The sequence below is a fragment of the Vombatus ursinus genome, unplaced genomic scaffold (genome assembly GCF_900497805.2).
Source record: "Vombatus ursinus unplaced genomic scaffold, bare-nosed wombat genome assembly UNPS02010219.1, whole genome shotgun sequence".
NCBI classification, from domain to species: Eukaryota; Metazoa; Chordata; class Mammalia; order Diprotodontia; family Vombatidae; genus Vombatus; species Vombatus ursinus.
This window is the reverse complement of record NW_020949997.1, coordinates 8,320,451-8,342,284: the sequence shown is the minus strand read 5'-3', so window position 1 is coordinate 8,342,284 and position 21,834 is coordinate 8,320,451. Positions and strand designations below refer to the sequence as shown.

Sequence of the window (21,834 nt, the reverse complement as noted above, 5' to 3'; positions counted from 1 at the left end):
CCCGTTCCCTTTCCAGAGAAATGGAGGGAGGTAAGATCCCCGTTTTAACAATAATAATGATAGTCACTAACATTGATACAGTACCTACTATATGCCAGAAGCTGTGCTAAACACTAAATATCTGATTGCATTCTCATGATGACTTTGGGAGATAGGTGCTATTGTTATCTCCTTTTTACAGACAAAGAAACTGAGGTAGACAGAGGTTAAATAACTTGCCCAAGGATCACAGAGCTAGTAAGTGTCTAAGGCAAGATTTGAATCAGGTTTTCTGACTCCAGGCCTGGCCCTCTCTACTGCACCACCTCTCTGCCTCTGGGTATCCATGGTCCAGCTTCAGACTGGTTTATCTTCCCTGCTTTCTGACCACATGCTGACTATTGAGCAGATTATTGAAAACAAGAAGACTCCAGAGGTGGTTCATCTGTGCTGCTTTTTCTTCCCCACTCTTCAGCCTAACATTAAGGCTTCTACAACATGTCTCCAATCTACTTTTCCCAGTATCTCTCATTGCTTCCTTTTCCTGTTATTTTCCCCACCAAACTGAAATACTAATTATTCATAGAACTCAGCATTCCATTTCTTATCTCCCCTGTGTTTTTACATAAACTGTCCTGGATGCCTAGAATACACTTCGTCCCCAGCTCTGCGTCTTTAGAATCCTTGGTTTTCCTTAATTAAAAGTTTAGCTCAGAAGCTACCACCTTTTGGAAATCTCTTTCCTCCCCTCTCATTAGTGTTCTCTTCCTCCTCAAATTACTCTATTTACTTATCAATGTAAGTACAGTAGAATGCACTTTTTAACAGTAGGGACTTTTCCCCTATCTTGCATATAGTGAATGTTTGAGAAATATCAGAGTATTGGAATTGAATTGCTCATGTTTTGTTCACTTTTTCCCTCTCAGATTTTGCCTATTTCTCCTACCTGTAAGTTTGATTGTCTCTATTTGTTTTGAGAGATTGAAATTCAGCAAATATTTTAAAGGGGCATATTATATATTACAGCATGTGCTAGGCACTGGGGATACAAAGCCAAGAAAAGAAACTTCCTCAAGGAATATATGTTCTGACCTGCTGTAGACTCAAGAGTTACAGGGTACTTAAGCTAGGAATTAGGTATATTTTATACACACCATGGTTTTACCAACCTTTGTTGTTTTTCAAAGGTGATTGATTTCGACTTGATGGGGCTTCTTCTTGGTACCCAAATTAAAGACATGGTCATCCACCAAGACAGACAGACAAAATAATAGTAATAGCACACTGTAGCTTATATATAGTTGGCATTTAATAAATGTTTATTGACTGACTAATACACACATCTGTAGGGTAAAAGCCACTCAAAAAGGGGAGGAAAATTACCTTCTCACTTGGAAATATGTAGAAATGGAGTATTAACGCACCTGAGTTATTAAATTCTGGCATAGGAACCTTATACAGTGACTTCACTTATTTGTAAAAATTGGGTAGATGAAACATCACTGTTTGCATTTTGTCTTTTCTCTTCAAGGCTGTCAGAAGACTAGAAAGAAGGGAAATGTCTGAGACTTTTGAACTTTGGCAAATAAAGTTGGTATTAGAATTCTTCAGTTCCAGAAGCCACCAGGAAAGAATGCAGAAGATCCCTAGTCGAGGGCTTTTTATGAACTCTGAATTTCTTCCTGTGATGAAGTGCACTATTGATAATGCTTTGGATCAATGGCTACAAGGTAAATGAAACATGGGGCAGCACTGATTTTTAATCTACAATGGGCCTGTGTTTTTAAAATCATGTTTTCTTGGGTGAGGGGGGAATTATCTGAATAGAAGCCAGATGATCTATCTAGGAATTAACATTTCCGTTTTAGTGACCTGAAATCTGAATACCTTTTTAACCATGCCTTCTGAAAAATGTACTCATGCAAGTCTGAGACAGTGTCTTTTGTATTTGAAGCTTTAAATAAAACTGTACTTATTCTAAACAGGTAATTGTCATACTTCTAAACTTTGTTTTCTTCTGGCATTTGTGCATAAAATATCTTTACTATGTCACATTGCACTGCAAGAAAATAGTTTGTGTAAGCTTCTAGTTTTAAAATGTGGCCATCTAGTAACTTGAATTAGAAAAGAAAGCTTTCATCTCTGTTATTAGCATTTTCCTCACTTTCATATAATTCAATATTATTTTACTTTTTACTTTTTTCTTTGTTACATGTGTTCATGACTTTTCTCCCCAGCAAAATTTTAAATTACTTAGGTAGAGAAAGCACTTATACTCCTATATTCCCATTATACATGATATAATGTTGAACAAATCCTAGGTATTGGGTAAATGTTTGATTGATTGATTAATTTACTAAGAGAACTAAGAAGTAATAAAATTTTCTTCTCAGAGATAAGGGTCAGAAACTTTAAAAAAATTGTTACAGCGATTTACATACAGTAGATAGTAAGTAGTCATTGAACCGAATTGAAAACTGGTAAGAAGCCTCCTGTTTCTTACTGCTAGTTGCTTATGAACAGATACACAAAGCTACCTAAAGTCCTCCTCCATACCTGAGAATACATAATAGTAATATAATAATGAAAAGGGCTTTAAGATTTGCAAAGCATTTTTCCTTAAAAAAAAAAATCCCTGTGAGATAGGTAGAACAAATATTATCCTCATGTTAGAGAAAAGAAACAGGCTAGTAACATAGCTTATGTCTTAAGGTGAGATTCAAACCCAAGTCTCCCAGACTCAAGATCTAGGACTCTTTCATCTATGCCATGGAATCAAACATGGAGGAGTATTGTGTAAAATACATTTACTTTATGTTTTAGCCTTTTAAAATTTATATATAGCCTTTAAAATTCTAAACTTAGACATCAAATAAAATGAGCATTTCTATATACAAAGTGGAAGAGAAAAAAATATTGACGGTAAACTGCAAATATCTGGTTTGTACAACTTTCTGCTAAGTAAATACATTGACTTTAGAAGGAATTCAAATGAGGCACAAGTAGAATATTTGATAGGTCTTCTGAAAAGATACCAAAAGTAGGGAAAATATATATAGTATCCCTGGATGTCAGTAAGACCTTTGACAAAGTCTTATAACATTCTTCAGTTATATAAACTGTTCAGTTCTTTACAAAGTAACTTGGATTTTTAAAGCCTTCTTCTCTTGAGAATTTTTGCCATTGAATTAAATGCATTTAATTAAGTTTGTAGATAACAGAGAGTGGGGAGGGATGGCTAATTTGTTAACTGTCAGAATAAGGCTCTAAAAAGGTATCTTCCAATTCCAAAGTTGTCGATTTAGTGATCCCATGTATAATCATATGCATATTTGTGTATAAAACCAGTGTCTTTGAATGTGTGAAAGGTTATCAAGATCTTCACTCCAGAGGTCGATCATGGGATATTAGCATTGAAAAGCACCTCAGAAGCCATTTAAGTTTAACCTGTGTGCAAACAAAAATCTCATACCCAGCAAGGGGTCATCTAACCTTTCCTTAAAGACTTCCAGGGAGAGGAAAACCCTGTTCACTGAGGCAATCCATTCCACTTTTGGATACCTCCAAATGTTAGGAAGTTTTCCTGACATCAAACTTAAGTGTGCTTCTTTGCAACTTGTACTTGTTGTTACTAGTTCTACATTCTTGTGACAAGCAGAGAACGGAAGTATAATCCCTTTTCCACGTAATAGCCCTTGAATTACTTGACACTATCTTCATGTACCCTTTTCTTATCTAGGTTAAAGATCCTATTTCTTTAACTGAGCCTCTTATGGTATATTCTCGAGGTCCCTCACCATCCTGGTTTCCCTCCTGTAGACATCCTAACTTATTAATGTTCTTCATAAAACATGACACCCTGAACTGAATCTGCCTGACAAGAGCAGATTATCTGACAAGAACAAGGCTGTCACATCATTATTTCTGGATCCTCTGCCTCTCTTATTGCAGTCTAAAATCACTTTGGCTTTTTTGGCTGCCAAATCGCACTATTGACTTAATCTCCATTTCATACTGCTTGCTTTTTTTAAAAAGTGTGTGATAAATCCTACACATTACTTTCAAAACTATACCACTTGTCTGAACTTCCTTCTGTTCTCTTCTGTGCATTTAAGAGTTTTTTTTTCCCCCCAATGGTCCTTTTTCCAGTGGCATGCTAATATTAGCCTCTTCACCTCACCACCAGTTAAAAATTGAATGAAAGAAAGGACAAAAAACACCCTTATAATAAATGAGCGTAGTCAAGCAGAGTGAATCCTTACAGTGGTCATATCCAAAAATTATGTGTCTCTTTTTACACATTGAGTCCATTGCCATTATCAGGAGGTGGCAGTCCTCTGAATATCTGATTGGTCAATGCATTGATTAGAGTTCTGAAGTCTTTCAACATTGTTTTTCTTTGTAGTGTTGCTATCCTAATATAAATTGTTCTAGTTCTGCTCACTTCCCTCTGCATCAATTAATGCTACCCATAATTTTCTGAAATAGTATCTTCCAGTATTTCTTAGGGCATAATATTCCATTACATTTATATACCAATTTGTTAAGCCATTCCATAATTATCTAAGAGACAATCTAAGGCATCCCCTTAGATCCTCTTTCTTTTTTTTTTTTTCCTTCTTTGAATTTCCCCTTCAGGAGTCAGAAACTTTGTTTTATTTGTAAAACTTCCTTCCCTGGCATTATCATTTTTCTTAATCTCCTCTCTCCCATATTTTTTTCCCTGTATTGAGTTTGGTGTATTTTCACACCAAATCATTTTGCATGTTCAACCTTTCTTTGTCTTTTTCACGTAAGAGTAAGGTTCTTCTGATGCTTATTCTTCCCACCTCCATTTTGTATATTCTTCTTCTCCCACATGCTAGTTATGAAAAATATCAAGTTCCTTCCTCCTTTGTACACTTTTAACCATTAGCCTTCTCTTTCCCCTCTTCAGACTTTCAGAACAGAAACAGTCTATTCCAAGGTCCTCTGTTTAGCTCCCTCAATACCCTTTGAAGACATTAGCATTCTGAAGTGACACTTGCTTCTTCTATGAATGTTGTCCCTATATCATCTTACCCTATTTCTAATTGCTTAAATAAATTTACCTTTCTAGATTTTTTCTTGACTTTTGTGTTTGCATTTCAAAGTCCCCGCTTATTTCTGGTCTTTTGATCAGAAATGCTTTGAAAGTCCTCGGATGCATTGAAGGTCAATTTTTCTTGCTCTGGGATTATACTCAGCTTTGCAGAATAATTTATTCCTGGTTGTAAGCATATTATCTTTTACCTTTGAAAATATGATATGCCAAAATCTTGTCTTATTTAGTAAAAGCTAATTGTCTTGTGTGATCCTGACTGTAATTCATTCATACTTGAACTCTTTCTTTCTGGATGCTTGCAGTATTTTTTCCTTGACATAAAAACTCTGGTTGTTGGCCATGACATCCCTTAGAGTTTGTTTCAAGAGGTGATTTATAGATTCTTTATTTTTTTTGAAATATAGTATCCATTATTTTTAAGTCATGATTTTTAGAGAATTCAATGATTTTTAAATTATTTCTCCTTAAGCTATTTTCCATGTTGTTTTTATATCATATAACTCATATTTTCTTTGTTTTTGTTTTTGTTTTTATTTAGTTAGTTAGTTTTCAACATTCACTTCCACAGGATCCCTCCTCCCACCCCATGATGACATACATTCTGATTACCTCTTCCCCCAATCACACTGGCTCTTCCTTTTATCACACTCCCTCCCCCTGCCTTCTCTTACCCCCTTCCCCTTCTATTTTCCTGTAGGGTAAGATAGATTTCTATACCCCATTGCCTGTGTAGCTTTATTTGCTGGTTGCATGTAAAAAAACAATTTTTAACATTTGTTTTTAAAATTTTTGAGTTCTAAATTCTGTTCCTCCTTCTCCATACACCCTCGTTGAGAAGACAAGCAATTTGATATAGGTTATAAATGTATAGTCATGCAAATAGGCATGTTATCAAAGACTAACTGTATTTCCCTCCATTCTATCCTGCCCCCCCTTTTTCTGTTCTCTCATTTGACCCTGTTCCTCCTCAAACGTGTTTGCTTCTGATTACCCCCTCCCCCAATCTGTCCTCCTTTCTATCATCCCTCCCTCTCTTATCCCCTTACCCCTTATTTTCCTGTAGGGTAAGATACCCAGTTGAGTGTGTGTGTTATTCCTTCCTTAAGCCAAATTCGATGAGAGTAAGATTTACTCATTCCCTCTCAACTCCCCCCTCCTCCCCTCCACTGTAAAAGCTTTTTCTTGCCTCTTTTATGTGAGATAATTTACCCCATTCTACCTCTCCTTTTTCTTTCTCCCAGTACATTCCTCTCTCTCACCCCTTAATTTTATTTTTTAGATATCATCACTTCATATTCAATTCACCCTGTGCCCTCTGTGTGTGTGTGTGTGTGTATGTATTTATTCATATATATATATATATATATATTCCCTCCAACTACCCTAATAATAAGAAAGTTACAAACATAATCTTTCCATGTAGGAATGTAAACAGTTCCACTTTAATAAATCCGTTATGATTTCTCTTTCCTGTTTACCTTTTCATGCTTCTCTTGAGTCTTGTATTTGAAAGTCAGTTTTTCTGTTTAGCTCTGGCTTCTCAAGAATGCATTAAATTCTTCTACATCATTGAATGTCAATCCCCCCCCCCCCATTGATTACACTCAATTTAGCTGGGTAGATGATTCTTGGTTTTAATCCTAGCTCCTTTGACCTCTGGAATATTATATTCCAATCCTCCAGTCTCTTAATGTAGAAGCTGCTAAATTTTGTGCTATCCTGATTGTGTTTCCACAGTACATGAATTGTTTCTTTCTGGAAGCTTGCAATATTTTCTCCTTGACCTGGGAACTTGGAATTTGGCTATAGTATTCCTGGGAGTTTTCCTTTTGGAATCTCTTTCAGGAAGTAATTTGTGGATTCTTCCAATTTCCATTTTGGTATGAGAATATCAGGGCAGTTTTCCTTGATAATTTCTTGAAATTATCTTGAAAGATGATGTCTAGGCTCTTTTTTTGATCATGGCATTCAAATATTCCAATAATTTTTTAAATTATTTCTCCTGGATCTGTTTTCCAGGTCCGTTGTTTTTCTAATGAGATATTTCACATTGTCTTCTATTTTTTCATTCTTTTGATTTTGTTTTATAATTTCTTGATTTCTCATGAAGTCATTAGCTTCCATTTGCTCTATTCTAATTTTTAAGGAATTATTTTCTTCAGTGAGCTTTTGGCCCTCCTTTTCCATTTGGTCAGTTCTGCTTTTAAGGCATTCTTCTCCTCGTTGGCTTTTTAGACCTCTTTTGCCATTTGATGTAGTCTATTTTTTAAGGTGTTATTTTCCTTAGTATTTTTTTGGGTCTCCTTTAGCAAGCTGTTGACTTGTTTTTCATGATTTTCTTTCATCATTCTCATTTCTCTTCCCAATTTTCCTCTACTTCTCTTTCTTGAGACCTGAAACCAATTCATATTTTTCTTGGAGGCTTTGGATGTAGGAGGTTTGAATTTGTTGTCTTCTTCTGAGTGTATGTTTTGACCTTCGTTATCACCAAAGTAAGATTCTATAGTCTGAGTTTTTTCCCCCACTGTTTGCTCATTTTCCCAGCTAATTACATGACTTTTTAACTCTTTGTTAATGTAGTGCTACTGTCCCAAGCTTCAGGGGTTTTGTGCAGCTGTTTTCAGAGATACTTCTGGAGATCTGTAAGTTTTCAGTTCTCCCAAGGTGGTATGATCTAAAGAGAAGTGTTTACTTTTCTCCTGGCCTGTGCTGTGGTCTGTGAACTGCCCTGGAACTGTGAGAAGGGTTTCTTTTCCACTGCTGCCACAAACTCTGTATGCCAGTTGGTCCTCCTTTTCCCAGGACTGCAACCCAGATCCAAGGATGAGCAAAGCAACAGAATCCTGCCTCAGTGCCAGCAAAGAGATCCCTGTAATCTCCTTCTGATCAGTTGTTTGATCCCCTTACTGTCTGTGGGCTGAGAGCTCCAGAAGCAGCCACCACTGCTGCCCCAGGGCTGTGTTAGGGCTGGGGTCGGATCATGTTCCTCTCTCACCTAGGTCCAACAGACATTTCCTACTGACTTTCTAGGTTGTTTTTGGCGTTTGTGGGTTGAGAAGTCTGGAAAACGCTACAGCTGCCAGTGATTTAGTCCTCTGAGGCCTGCTTGAAGCCTGCTGGGGCCCAGTCTGTCTGTGCTGGCACAGCCCACGCTGGACTGTGCTCCTTTCCCAGCTGTGCACAACAGCCCTTTCCCGTTGGCCATCCAGGTTGTCTTAGACTGGAAATTTATTTCACTCTATCTTTTTATGGGTTCTGCTGCTCTAGAATTTTTTTGGAGTCATTTTTACAGGTATTCGGAGTGTTTTAGGGGAGAGCCCAAGCGAGTTCCTGCTTTTACTCTGCCAGCTTGGCTCGGCCCCCCTATTTTCTTCTGTTTTCAGTCTTGATTTTGTTCTGTTATTTCTTGCTGTCTCGTAGACTCATTAATTTCCATTTGATCTGTTCTAGTAGTCATGGAGTCCCTTTCTTATGTAAAGTTGACTGCTTTCTCTTCTAAGCTATTTATTCTCTTTCCAGTTTTTCCACCAGCACTTTTATTCCTTTTTTTTTTTTTAAAAAAATCTTTTCTTTTAGGTATAGAAATGTAATCTTTATGGAAAATTAATGTGTTTCCTTTTGAGCTTCCACTTGCAGTTGTTATGCAGATAACTCTTCTTCTTTTGGAGCATCTTTAGATTTGCAGTAATTTTTGATTTGATATTTTCTTTGATCTCTCTAGCTTTAATTGCTGAATTAGGGCTGTATGTGAGAGCCAGGCTCTGTCCCGTGCTATACTTTTGGGTGGTATCATTGGCCCTATTTAGGCTTGTCCTGGTTTCCCCAGGTTCCTGTGCTGACCTCTACTTCCCAAGGTTAGCCCACCTTCTGTTGTGGTCTTTAAGGTTTAAAGCACTGAATCTTCCAGACAGTCTGTGGCATCGCAGAAGCCTCTAGGTTTAGGCTGTCCAGTTTGAGCACTGTGGTACCATGCTGATTGTTCCAGTTCCAAGGAGCTGCAGCAAATTCCCACTTTCAGGTTTTCTGACCTCTGTATCTATAGCTATTTCTAGTCAAGCTGAGAAGTTGCCTTTCTCTTGTGCTGGCAGCCCCCTTTCCTATTGCTATTGCCCTCAGGCTTCTGGACCTCTAGTACGGTTCTGGGGTGAGGTAGAAGTCACTTAGTGTCATTTCCACTTGGATTTCTTTATCATTATTTAGTTTATTGTGAACTTTAGGGATTTGGGTGGTAAAGGTTTATGGGAGTTAGGACTCCATTCAGGCAGTCACTGTACCTAAAAGTTCCCACCTTGTACTTGTACATTTTAATTTTTTTTTAACCTAAGACTGATACTTTATTTACTTTCCCTTAATAAGTTACTTATTGGGGGCAGCTAGGTGGCGCAGTGGATAGAGCACCAGCCCTGAAGTTAGGAGGACCTGAGTTCAAATCAGGCCTCAGACCAAACACTTGACACGTACTAGCTGTGTGACCTTGGGCAAGTCACTTAACCCTGATTGCCTCACCCCCCCCCCAAAAAAATACTTATTAACAAGTAACTTAATATAGTACTTAAGTGAACTGAAATGAAGTATCGGTACTTTTGTGTTTAAAGCTCAGTTCATAACTCAAATTTATAAAAATACAAGTCATTCCTCAATTGATAAATGGTCAAAGGATATGAACAGGCAGTTTTCAGATAAAGAAACTAAAGCTATCTATAGTCATATGAAAAAATGCTCTAAATCACTATTGATTAGAGAAATGCAAATCAAAACAACTCTGAGGTACCGCATCACACCTATTAGATTGACCAACATGACAAAACAGGAAAATGATACATGCTGGAGAAGATGTGGGAAAATTGGAACACTAATGCATTGTTGGTGGAGTTGTGAACTGATCCATCCATTCTGGAGAGCAATTTGGAACTGTGCCCAAAGGGCTATAAAAATGTGCATACCCTTTGACTCAGCAATAGCACTTCTAGGGCTATATCCCAAAGAGATCATAAAAATGGGAAAAGGATCCACATGTACAAAAATATTTATAGCACCTCTTTCTGTGGTGGCAAAGAATTGGAAATTGAGGGGATGCCCATTGATTGGGGAATGGCTGAACAAGTCGTGGTATATGAATGTAATGGAATACTGTTGTGCTATAAGAAATGATGAACAGGCTGACTTCGGAAAAACCTGGAAAGACTTGTATGGACTGATGCTTAGTAAAGTGAGCAGAACCAGGAGAATGTTGTACACAGTAACAGCCATGTTGTGCAATGCTTAACTTTGATAGACTTACCTCTTCTCAGCAATGCAAGAAGCTAATACAGCTCCAAAAGTCTTGTGATGGAAAATGCCATCCACATCCAGAGAAAGAACTATGGAGTCTGAATGCAGATAGAAGCATACTATTTGCTCTTTTTTTTTCTGTTGTTTTGTTTTGTTTCTTCTTTCTTGTGGTTTTCCTCTTGGTTCTAATTCTTCTTTACAATATGATTAATGTGAAAATATGTTTAATAGGACTATATATGTAGAGCCTATATCAGATTGCATGCCATCTTGGGGAGGGAGGCAGGGAGGAGGAGAAGAAAATTTAAAACTCAAAAGCTTATAGCAGTGAATGTTGAAAACTAAAAATAAATTATTTTTTAAAAAAAGGAAAAAAATAAAGTTCAGTTCAAATACCAATTCACATATAAAGACTTTCCTGATGTCCCTGGTTGCTTTTGCCTCCCCATGCCCTCCTCTGTCCCCCAGCTCCAAGTCATCTTCGATTTTCATGTGTATTTTGTATACATTTGCTATGTATACCTGACTCCCGGCCCAGTGCTCTATCCACTGCACCCCCTAGCTTCCCCACTCTAGAGTCAGTATATTCCATTATATATCTTAATCAGCTAAGTTACTTTGTTTTATTTTTTCTTTTACAGCTGGAGGTGATGTGTGCCTGCATTCCTATCTAAGTGGCCAGCCCACAGAAGAATCTCACCTAAGCATGTTGGCATGCTTTTTGATTTATCATTCTGTCCCCACCCCAGGGCAGCTGTCTGCTGGAGGATTAGAAGGTAATTGTGCGTCTACTTTCTGTGTACAATTGTTGAGTCATAAATCTAGTGTTGGAAGGTACCTTAGAGGCACAGCCCCTCCTCATTTTGTGAATGAGAAAGCTGAGGTCTACTGAGATTAAATGCCTTGCCCAAGATCACACAGGCAGTAATTATTGCAACAGAGGTAGAATTTGAACCAAGGTGCTTCAACTTCAGAGGGAGCTTTCTTTCCACTCATTTTTCTCTTTGCCTCCCTCTGTCACTCTGTCACTATTTTTTGAGGGGGGAAACCCAAATTTTTCACTAGGCCAAAGAATGGTCTTCATTTTCCCCATTTGAGATTTTTTGGATTATTCCTGGGTCATTCTGTGTTTGACATTCTCATTTTGAAATGGATGATAATAGTGTTTTAGTTTTAGTTCACATGCTTATTCTGTATCTTTCTTACAAAAAGGCAAAACTGTGGGTGTGGTGTGTGGGTGTAAAAACGTAATAGCATTCAATTCTGTAACACAAATTAATTATCTCACATAAATATATTTTACTTATTTCATTAAATATTTCTCAATTACATGTAAAAAAAATTAACAATAATTTTTTTTAACTTGGAGTTCCAAATTCTCTTCCTCCCTCCCATCCTGCCCCACCTTGAGAAGACAAGCAATTTTAGATCAATTATATGTGTGAATTCATACAAAACATATTTCCATATTAGTTACATTGCAAAAGAAAACTGACCAAAAAATAAGATAAGAAAAATAAAGTAAAAAAAAAGGTATGCTTCAATATGCATTCAGAGTTCATGAGTGCTCTTTCTGGAGGTGGATAGCATTTTTCATCCTGGGTCCTTCAAAATTATCTTGGATCATTGTATTGATAGCTAAGTCTTTCATAGTTGATCATTTTCACAATATTGTTGTTACTATATACAGTGTTCTCCTGGTTCTGCTCACTTCACTCAGCATCAGTTCATGTAAGTCTTTCCAGGTTTTTCTGAAATGTGCCTGCTCATCATTTCTTATACAACAATAGTATTCCGTTACATTCATATACCCCAACTTGTACAGCCATTCCCCAGTTGATAGGCATCTCCTCAATTTCCACTTCTTTGCCAACACCAGAAGAGCTACTATAAATATTTTTGTGCAAATAGGTCCTTTTCCCTTTTCTTTGATCTCTTTGGGATACAGATCTAATAATGGTGGTGCTAGGTCAAAGGGTAGGAACAGTTTGTAGCTCTTTGAGCATAGTTTCAAATTGTTCTTCAGAATGGTTGGACTAGTTTACAACTCTACTAACGGTGCATTTAGTGTCGCAATTTTTTCATGTTTACTCCAGCATTTGTTATTTCCCTGTTCCGTTATGTTAGCACATCTGATAGGTATGAGGTGGTATCTGAGAGCTTCGTTTATTTATTTATTTATTTTGAGTTTTCAGCATTCACTTTTATAAGATATTGAGTTCCAAATTTTTCTCCCCTTCCCCAAGATGGTATGCAATCTGATATAGACTATACATGTACAATCATATTAAACATATTTCCACTTTAGTCATGTTGTGAAAGAAGAATCAGAACAAAAGGGAAAAACCACGAGAAAGAAAAAACAAAAAAAGAGAGAAAATAGTATGATTCGATCTGAATTCAGACTCCATAGTTCTTTCTCTGGATGTGGATAGCATTTTCCATCATGAGTCAGAGTTGTTTTAATGTGTGACTCTTATTAGTCGTGATTTAGAGCATTTTCTTGTGTAACTATTGATAGCTCTGGTTTCTTCTGAAAACTGTTTATATACTTTGACCATTTAACAAGGGGGGAGCACCTTTTGTTTTTATAAATTTTACTCAGTTCCCTATATATTTGACAAGTGAGGTCTTTATCAGTGAAACTTGATGTAAAAATTTTTTCCCCCAATCTCCTGTTTTTCTTCTAATTTTGGCTGCCTTAGTTTTGTTTGTGCAAAAGCTTTTTAATTTCGTGTAATCAAAATTATCCAATATACTTCCCATGATCCTCCCTGTCTCTTGTTTGGTCATAAATTCTTTCCTCATCCATAGATCTGACAGATACAGATTTCCATGCTTCCCTAGTTTACTTGAATCAGCTTTTATGTCTTAAATAATTTATTTATTTTAACAAACTGCTTTCCAGTTTTCCCAGCAATTTTTGCCAGATTTTGAGTTCTTACCCCAGACATTTGGTTCTTTGGGTTTATCAAACATTAGATTACTATGATCATTTACCGCTGTGTGTTGTGTACCTAATCTGTGCCACTGATCCAACACTGTGTTTCTTAGCTAGTACCAGATTGTTTTGATAATTACTGCTTTGTAATGGGCCACCTTCCTTCACAAATTTTTTGATTGCCTTTATATTCTTGACCTTTTGTTCTTCGAGATGAATTTCATTCTTATTTTTTCTAGATATACAAAATAATTCTTTGGTAGTTGGATTGGCATGACACTGAATAAGTAAGTTGATTTAGTTAGACTTGTCATTTTTATTATATTGGTTTGGCCTACCTATGAGCAATTAATATTTTTCCAATTGTTTAGATCTCTTTATTTGTGTGAAAAGTGTTTTGTAATTGTGTTCATATAATCCCTGGGTTTATTTTGGCAGATAGACTCCCAAGTATTTTATGTTGTTTGCAGTTATTTTAAATGGAATTTCTCCTTCTATCTCTTGCTGTTGGGTTTTATTGGTAGTTTATAGAAATGTTAATGATTTATGTGGATTTATTTTCTATCCTGCAATTTTGCTGAAGTTGTTAATTGTTTCAGCTAATTTTTTAGTTTATCTTTTAGGGTTCTTTAAATATACCATTATATCATCTACAAAGGATAGTTTTGCTTCCTCATTGCCTATTTTTATTCCTTCAATTTCTTTTTCTTGTCTTATTGCTGTAGCTAATCTTTCTAGTGCCACAATTCCCATATCCAACCAAGTCTTGTTAATTCTGCTTCCACAACATATGTCTCATGCATCCGCTGTTATCTAATTGCATAGTCATTATTTCTTGCCTGGATATTGCAACAGCTCTTAACTGGACTCCCAATCTCTAGTCTCTCATTTCTCCAATCCCAAATCAAGTGGGAGGTGAGAGACCCTGGGGATAGGAGATGAGAATGTGAGTGACAGTGACAAAGATCAGGAGAAAGTAGTGTAATTGTATGGCATGAACTTAAAGGAGAGGGGCTGAATGATGGTGGTATATATTTGGAAATAGTTTCTTTAGGTGTCTGTGTGTGGAATCTGCAGTTCTGATGTGGTAGGAATTTTTATTAATTCTTAAATAGTGTGAACTACAAGTTCTGGGGTATTCCCAGTTGTAAATCTGAGTCCTATACTGATTTTAAGACCTCTGCTCTGACCTAGGTATTAATACAAGTTTTTCTTTCTCTGAAATTTTCATTTTTCTTGGAAGAATCACATGTAACTGAAAATTCTGAGAATTAGGCTGTTATGAGTAATATACTAAATTTTCACAAGAAAATTATGGTAATTCATTTTCATTATTCAAACCAACAATTGGGTCAAATACAAGCAAATTCATTACTGTTATTCCATTTAAAATGATTAATTTCAAAATAAAAGAAACACCTACACAGTACAGGGTGATAGGGAGAGTGCTTATGAAATATAGTAACATTTTCTCTTCAGTAGGACAGTGGTTGGAAAACCTACAGAGTAGCCAAAGTGGAATTTAAAATGTGGAATTAAACTGGAAAAAGCTTTTTGCTGTTTGACTAGAAACTTTCTGAATGTACCAGAGTTCATTCAGTCAGCAAACATTTAATAAGTGCCTACGGTATACAGTATACACAGAATGGAAAGAATTTTTATTCTTTTATTTCATTCTGGTGAGTATTTATCTTCTTTTCTGTGCTAAGATTCTAAACAAGACAGGCATTTTTGTTCTATCAGGAAGGGCCAGAAAAAATGATACAAGGAACCAGAAAGAAAGAATTCATGTAACAGGGAGCCACAATCAGGATCACACATGCTTTAGCAGCCACCACTCTAAAAGATCAGAGAACTTGGAATACCGTATTCTAGAAAGCAAAGGTATAGGCTTACAGCCAAGAATAACTTACCCAGCAAAACTAAATATATGCTGTAGGGGAAGGATGGATCTTTCATGCAAGAGAAGACTTACAAACATTCCTGATGAGAAGACTAGAATTGTGTTAAAACTTGGAAGTTCAAACACAGTGGTTAAGAGAAATATAAAAAAGTAAACATGACTGGACATTAATAAGATACTAAACGAAGATAAACTGGTTACATTCAAATATGGGAAGGTAATAGATTTGTCCCATCCCAACTCTCAAGACCTGGGAGTAGTTCCCTTAGGTGTTGATGATCTGGAGAAAAGAATGGAAAAAGAGGAAGAAGAGAAATAGTAACTGAGGAGCATGGGGGGTATATGAAGGGAAAGGAAGGTTAAGGAAAATTATCTCACATAATTGGAGTGTGAAAGTAGACAGCTACACAAACAAGGAGGGAGAGAGTAGGGGAATATCTGGCACTTCATCCTTAATCTCATCTTAATTGGTCAAAGGAAGGAAAAATACACAGTTGTATACAAAATACGTTTCATTCAACAGGGAAGTAGGAGGGAAAGGAGATGAGGAGGAAATAAAGGGAGAGCACATTAACGGAGGGATCTGTAGTAAGCAAAATTAAAAATATACAAAAATATTTATTCTTTTTGAGGCAGCAAAGAATGGAAATCTGAAGAGGTATTCATAAATTGTAGAATAGATCAACTAATTATGGTATATAAATGTAATGAAACACTATTGTACTATAAGAAATGATGAAGGAAATCATTTCAGAGAAACTTGCGGAAGACTTGTAGAACTGGTGTGAAGTGAACAGAATTAGTGAAACAATTTATACAATGACAGCAATATGATAAAAGCAAACAACTTTGAATAAATTCCATGAATTCAGAAGATTAATGATGAAAAAAGTTACCCATTTCCTGAAAAAGAGGTGAAGGACTCTGAAGAATAAGACAAAAATTTTTTCTGGTGACAGCCAGTGTGGAAATTTGTTTTGATTGACTATATATGTTTGTAACTGGTTTTGTTTTTCTTTTGTTCGCACCTGGGACCTGGGGGAGAAGGGGGTTGGTATAGGACACTAAAGAGTTTTGCTAATGAAAAAAATAAAATATAATTGAAAATAAATAAAATTAGAGGGATTGGACTAAAACAAAAGATTCCATTTTATCCCAAGGAAAAGCTAGAAGTTATTACAAACCCTGTAGAATATCCAAAATGCAGTCCAGCTTACTTTTCTTCCTTCTGTCCAGTTCTTTGTTTACCTAAAGTGTGTTAAAAAACACCACCCCCCCCACACACACACTAATGGACCAAGTTCATGGTATGTCATAGGCTAGATAATAGTATTCTTTTTTCCCCCCTTTTTTTGGTGAGGCAATCTGGGTTAAGTGACTTGCCTAGGATCTGAGAGCTACTAAGTGTCAAGTGTCTGAAGCCGGATTTGAACTCTGGTTGATAATAGTATTCTTTATTCACTTTTTGAGGGTTTTTTCCTACATGAATAGTCAGTTGGAACCGTTTTGAGTGATTATGGATCTCATTTGGGATTCTGCAGTGTTGCCAGGCTTGATGTAGTTAGCATGATATTACTCACAAATAGGAGCATTTGGAGGCCTCTTCCCATCCTTCTTTCTTTTGGACTCTGCTAGAGATCCTCCATGATTGTGATAAATTTATCTTTGGTGAATATGTATCTTCTTATTTTTGACCTTGATATTAATAATCTGTTGGTCAAACAAAGTTGTAGCATCTGCATTGCACCTAATCAGTACAATCTACATTGATATCCTGGTCTGGTTATGGGACATAGAGGAGGTTTTTACAAAAGAATCAGATAGTCAAGTAATGTAAATCAGTAGGCATTTATTATGGTCATTTTAACTTATACAAGAGAAGGCCTAAAGCCTAAAATGAATTACACCAGTTAGTGCAGCGGCAATAAGGAAGAGTGATTTAGGGCAGTGGTTACAATCAGGCCCCAGTTCCCAGGGGAGAAAATCAGCTGGACCCTGGAGTGTGATGTTTTCAGGACAGAAAAAGGAAGGGAACTTTGAAATGCAAACACAAAAGAGGAACCCAGAAAAATAAATTTATTTGATCAGTTGGAAGGAGTTTTGTTATAACATGAAGCAAACATTCTGAGGGTAACAACCGTCCTTTCAGAATGTTAGTGTCTTCAAAGAGTTTTGAAGGAGGTAAAAAAGAAAAGAAAAACAGAGAATCTGTGGGTGGATTGGTTCTAATTCTGAAGATTTCAAAAGGAGAAAAAGAAGGGATAGTGAAACAGATAGAAGATGTGTACAAAGGAGGTAGAACGGGTAGAACTTGCTCTTTCTCATAATTGGAATGCGTAAGGAGGTGTAGAAGTACATCAAACAGTGGGAACAAATGGGAGAGCAGAGTTGAGGGAGAGTGATACTAGTGGCAGAATTGTGAGCAAAATAGACTTACTGATCCTGAAGTGGGATTTGGAAGAAGAAAAGCAGGGACAGAGAGGATGCCCATCAATGAGAAAGTGATTGAACATGTTGTGGCATAGGAATAAAATAGAATATTGAATTTAAGAGACTCTTGGGTAGTGTGAACTGAAGCAAGCAGAGCCAAAGTTAACTTACTCAAGGAGAAGAACGCTGTAAAGAAAAACAGCTTTGAAAGACTTATAACGGATCGATGCAGTGACCCACCAGATGGTCTGCGATGAGACGTTACCCCCTTCCTGACAAAGAAGTGGTGCAGTCAAAGTGCATACAATGGATTTGATGTGCTTGATGTGCTTATTTGTTCCACGGTGGGGTTTTTTTCCTGTAGGTTTTTTTTATTTGGGATGAGAGGAGGAAGTTGAAGGCAAAAGGAAGGGGTGAACAGTAATAATCGTCCCCAAAATACTGCTGAAAAATTGTTCATTGCACAGAAGAGAACAGCAGCCAGGTCAGAAGGAAGCACAAACGAGAAAGACAATTTTGAAAATAATGTGTGGGTTTTATTATATACATTTTTTAAAAAAAGGAATGAGATTTTTTCATTTAGAATTTTTTATGTTCTTTATATATGGAAATACTCTAAAAGGGTTTAAGTTCAAAACTTTAGAAGAAAATTCATTTTGAAAAAGAAAACTTCTAAGGTGGTACTGTGCTTTATGCAATCAAGTGTTGGTTGTTTGTGTGTGTGTGTGTTTTACAGAAAACAAACACCACAGGATCTTGTATTCTTTGTACTTTTCAGTCTCTTTTATGATGTAAAAATATAGTCTTCGAGTGGATAGAGCACCGGCCCTGAAGTCAGGAGGACCTGAGTTCAAATCCAGCCTCAGACACATAACACTCACTAGCCATCTGACTCTGGGCAAGTCACTTAACTCCAATTGCCTCACTAAAAAAACAAAACCAAAAAAAAAAAATAGTCTTCTGTAGCATATCATTCGTGAAAATCATCCTATTTCAACCTTATCCTGTCTTCAAAGATTACCTTGATGTGTGCGTAAATTATTCTCAAGATTTTGAATAAATGTGAAAGTATATAAATAAATGGAATTCATGTAGCCTTTTGAAAAAAAAATACATTAAGTGATTTAATCCTTTAAGCATTAGGTTTTATCCTGATATATCTTCCTGGTATAGAAGTAATCTATGGGTTCTCAAAGGCTATGCCAACAGAACTTGAATTTCTGCAAAGCTGGAAATGATTCAGGTCAGGGACAAGTAATTGTGTACTGGTCATTCAAGGACCTCCCTAGCTAAATACAGAGTTTTTCACCAGGTTGGTTATCGGATGAATGAATGAATGATAATACATTTTTTTTGCGGCTCATAAAGATTGACTACAAAGTTACAGAGCTATTTTGATTTGTATTAGTAAGGAGAGTATTCATGCTGTGAACTCATGAGTCCTTGAAGTACTAAAGTAATTTAAGCATCATAGAGAGAATATGTAGCAGTCTTTTATCTACTGCTTCATTTAAATGGGGAAGTTGACAGGTAAAGGTTTTGCTAAATGTATTAGCCACACTTCCCTTTTGCATAAATAACTTGCAGAATGAAAATATTTATGTACACTTTCTGCACTTGATGATACCACATAGTATTGTTTCACTTTATAAACATTTTCTTGAAAAGTAGTACATGTAAATAAAATTGTTATCTATGAACATATTAAAATGTTATGTGAGCTTTCTCTTTAAAGGAATTTCAGCATAAATTATTTTACAGAATGAAATTTTTTTTTTATTATCACTTCCTAATCTAACTTTCATGAAGTGTGAATTGCTTCAGCATTGTGGAAAGCACCTGAATGATGAGTCAGACAACATGGGTTCTAATCCAGTCTCTCTCACTTAAATAACTGCATGATTCTTGGAGTCGCTTCTACCCTTTGGCCTTTGTTTTTCTCCTCCGTAAAATTAAGTGTTGACTTAGGTGATCTCTAAGGTTCCTTCCAGCTCTTGCATTCTATAATATGATATTGGTATATTGAGTTTTGTTATACATCAAGGCATTTGTGTCTTTATAGAGTGTGTGTGTGTGTGTGTGTACATATACATATTTTTTAACCTGTTTCCCTTTCTGTTTCATTAGGAAGCATGAGTTTTTCTGAGCTGCTTCTAAAATTCAAGCAACTGAAGATGCCAGTCCGAGCATTGCTCAGATTGGCTCCTTTGCTTCTTGGAAGTCCACAATCAATGGTACTGTGATCACCCTAGTTAGCAGACCTATCCTGGATATGAATTCTGCGCAAAAGTGACCAAACATCAAAGCCTAAAGTATTGTTTATAAGTTATGTAATAGAACTATGAAGGAAAATGAACTACACAGACATCAAATTGTATTTTAAAACAAATGTTTTCAATGTTACAGAGAGCTCTCAGTTGCTGTTAGGATATGTAAAAGTGAAATCAAAAATAACTTTACTTTTGTAAATAAAGTTTTTGTTTTCAAAACTACCTCGTTAAGTATTTTAGTTTAGAAGTGACTGTATCCTGACTAGACTCTATTTTTTAACTCTGGGACAACCTGAAGTTCAGAAACTTAAGAAATACACCTCTACCCCTCTCTCTGTAGCAGAAAAAACAATTGAGAAGAATAGTGTTTAACAATCTATGTAATTTTACGTTAATCCAACCTTGTACCAAGGTTCAAAAATTAGTTTTGCTTAGCGCGTAATCAAGTGTGGGAATTAGTCGTAGAGTATTTAAAGGCATGCTTCAATGGGAGAAGGTCATTGATGATTCAGAACTGGCCAGCAGCAAGATTTATGCTAGTTCTATGGTAAATCAGAGTTGAAAAAATTCTGTCATGGAAGATTCCAGTATCCTGGGTTTTCCTCTTTTTATTTATTCTTTGGGCCCCCTGAGATGCCAGTTTAATTTACATGTTTAGTAATTCTTTAGGAAAGTTAATATCCAAGGTGCCATTCATCTTTTTGTGTCCATAGAAGCAACTAGCTCGAAGACCAAGATAGTGAAGATGTCCCTATACCACCGACCAGTGTGACAAGTGCCTTAGTAACTGAGGCTTTCCCCTCAAGGTTGTGCTTGAGTTATAGGCTTTATACAGGAGCTGTCCTTTGCTTCCAGAGGATCCAGACATTTAGCTGCTGTCTGAGATAAAAACAAGAAATCAAAACTTGGGCCCGTCTTTCAGAGGAGTGTTTAAAATAAAAGTAGGCGTTTAAGTTAGGGACACACACTGTAGCTATTTCAGTAAGGGTTATTTCTTTAAATTACAAGGAGTTTTAAAATGAAGAGATTAAAAGTTTCTCCTGCCCATTTCAGTTTCTATATTTGGTGGCAAAGGAATTTCCAAATGAGGAATAGTGTGGGATAAATCAACATCCACCCTTCGGGGAGGAAAGAAGAAAACCAATGAACAAGACTTCTCAGTCTACTTTGCTGGATCCTTATCCAGGTGTCCCTTGTTAACCACCATGTCCCCCAAGGCTCTGTCCTGGGCCTTCTTTCCTCTATCGTCTTTCATTTGATGATTTTATCAGCTCCCAAGGATTCAGTTTCAGTGAAGATGATTCTCAGATCTGTTTGTTCAGCCCTAACCTCTTTCCTGACTTCAAATCTCTAGCTGCCTATTCACAATCTTTAACTGGATGTCTCAAGAACATTTGACTTTACTCAACATGTACAAAACTCAACTCATTATCTTCATTTCATTGCATCTACTCAGCACAGTGAATAGAGGCTGGGCCTGGAATTAGGAAGACCCAAGTTCAAATCCAGCCTCAGACATTTACTAGTTGGGTAACCCTGTAATAACCAGGTTGTTAATAGCACCTTTCTCAGAAGATTGTCATGAGGATAAACTTGTAAAGTGCTTTGCAAACCATCAAGTTATATGTAAATGCTAGCTGTTAATTCCTTCCTGAATCTTCCCTCTTTTACCACCTTTGGCTGTGGAAACCCTGGGAAACTCACAAAGTGGATGCGTTGACCACCACCTGTGATACTTGCCATTTCACTTCAGGCCCTTGGAGTCCTGAGACTGCCCAAGGCCCCACAGCCTACCTAACCCACCATATACCAATGCAATGACATTGACCCAGTACCCTGCCCAAGTTGCCATTGACTCTGACATCCCTACACACTGCTGGAGCCCTGCCCACCTGGCAGCAGGGGCCCTAGGTAGGATCTCATCTCAGCCGCCCCACATTCACTGCTCCCACAGACC

The 21,834-nt window shown here is 36.7% G+C and overlaps 1 protein-coding gene across 2 annotated transcripts in view; it reads left to right on the top strand.

Moving 5' to 3' along the window:
• The window catches only part of ANAPC1 (anaphase promoting complex subunit 1), a 157,588-nt gene extending 137,489 nt beyond the window's left edge, over positions 1-20,099 (top strand). For both annotated transcript variants that reach the window (XM_027853882.1, XM_027853883.1), the window contains 3 exons: positions 1,511-1,709; positions 10,975-11,109; positions 19,735-20,099. In XM_027853882.1, the coding sequence (XP_027709683.1) occupies positions 1,511-1,709; positions 10,975-11,109; positions 19,735-19,850 (450 nt within the window). In that variant the 3' untranslated portion in view covers positions 19,851-20,099. The remainder of the gene's footprint in view (positions 1-1,510; positions 1,710-10,974; positions 11,110-19,734) is intronic.
• Positions 20,100-21,834: the final 1,735 nt, after the last annotated feature.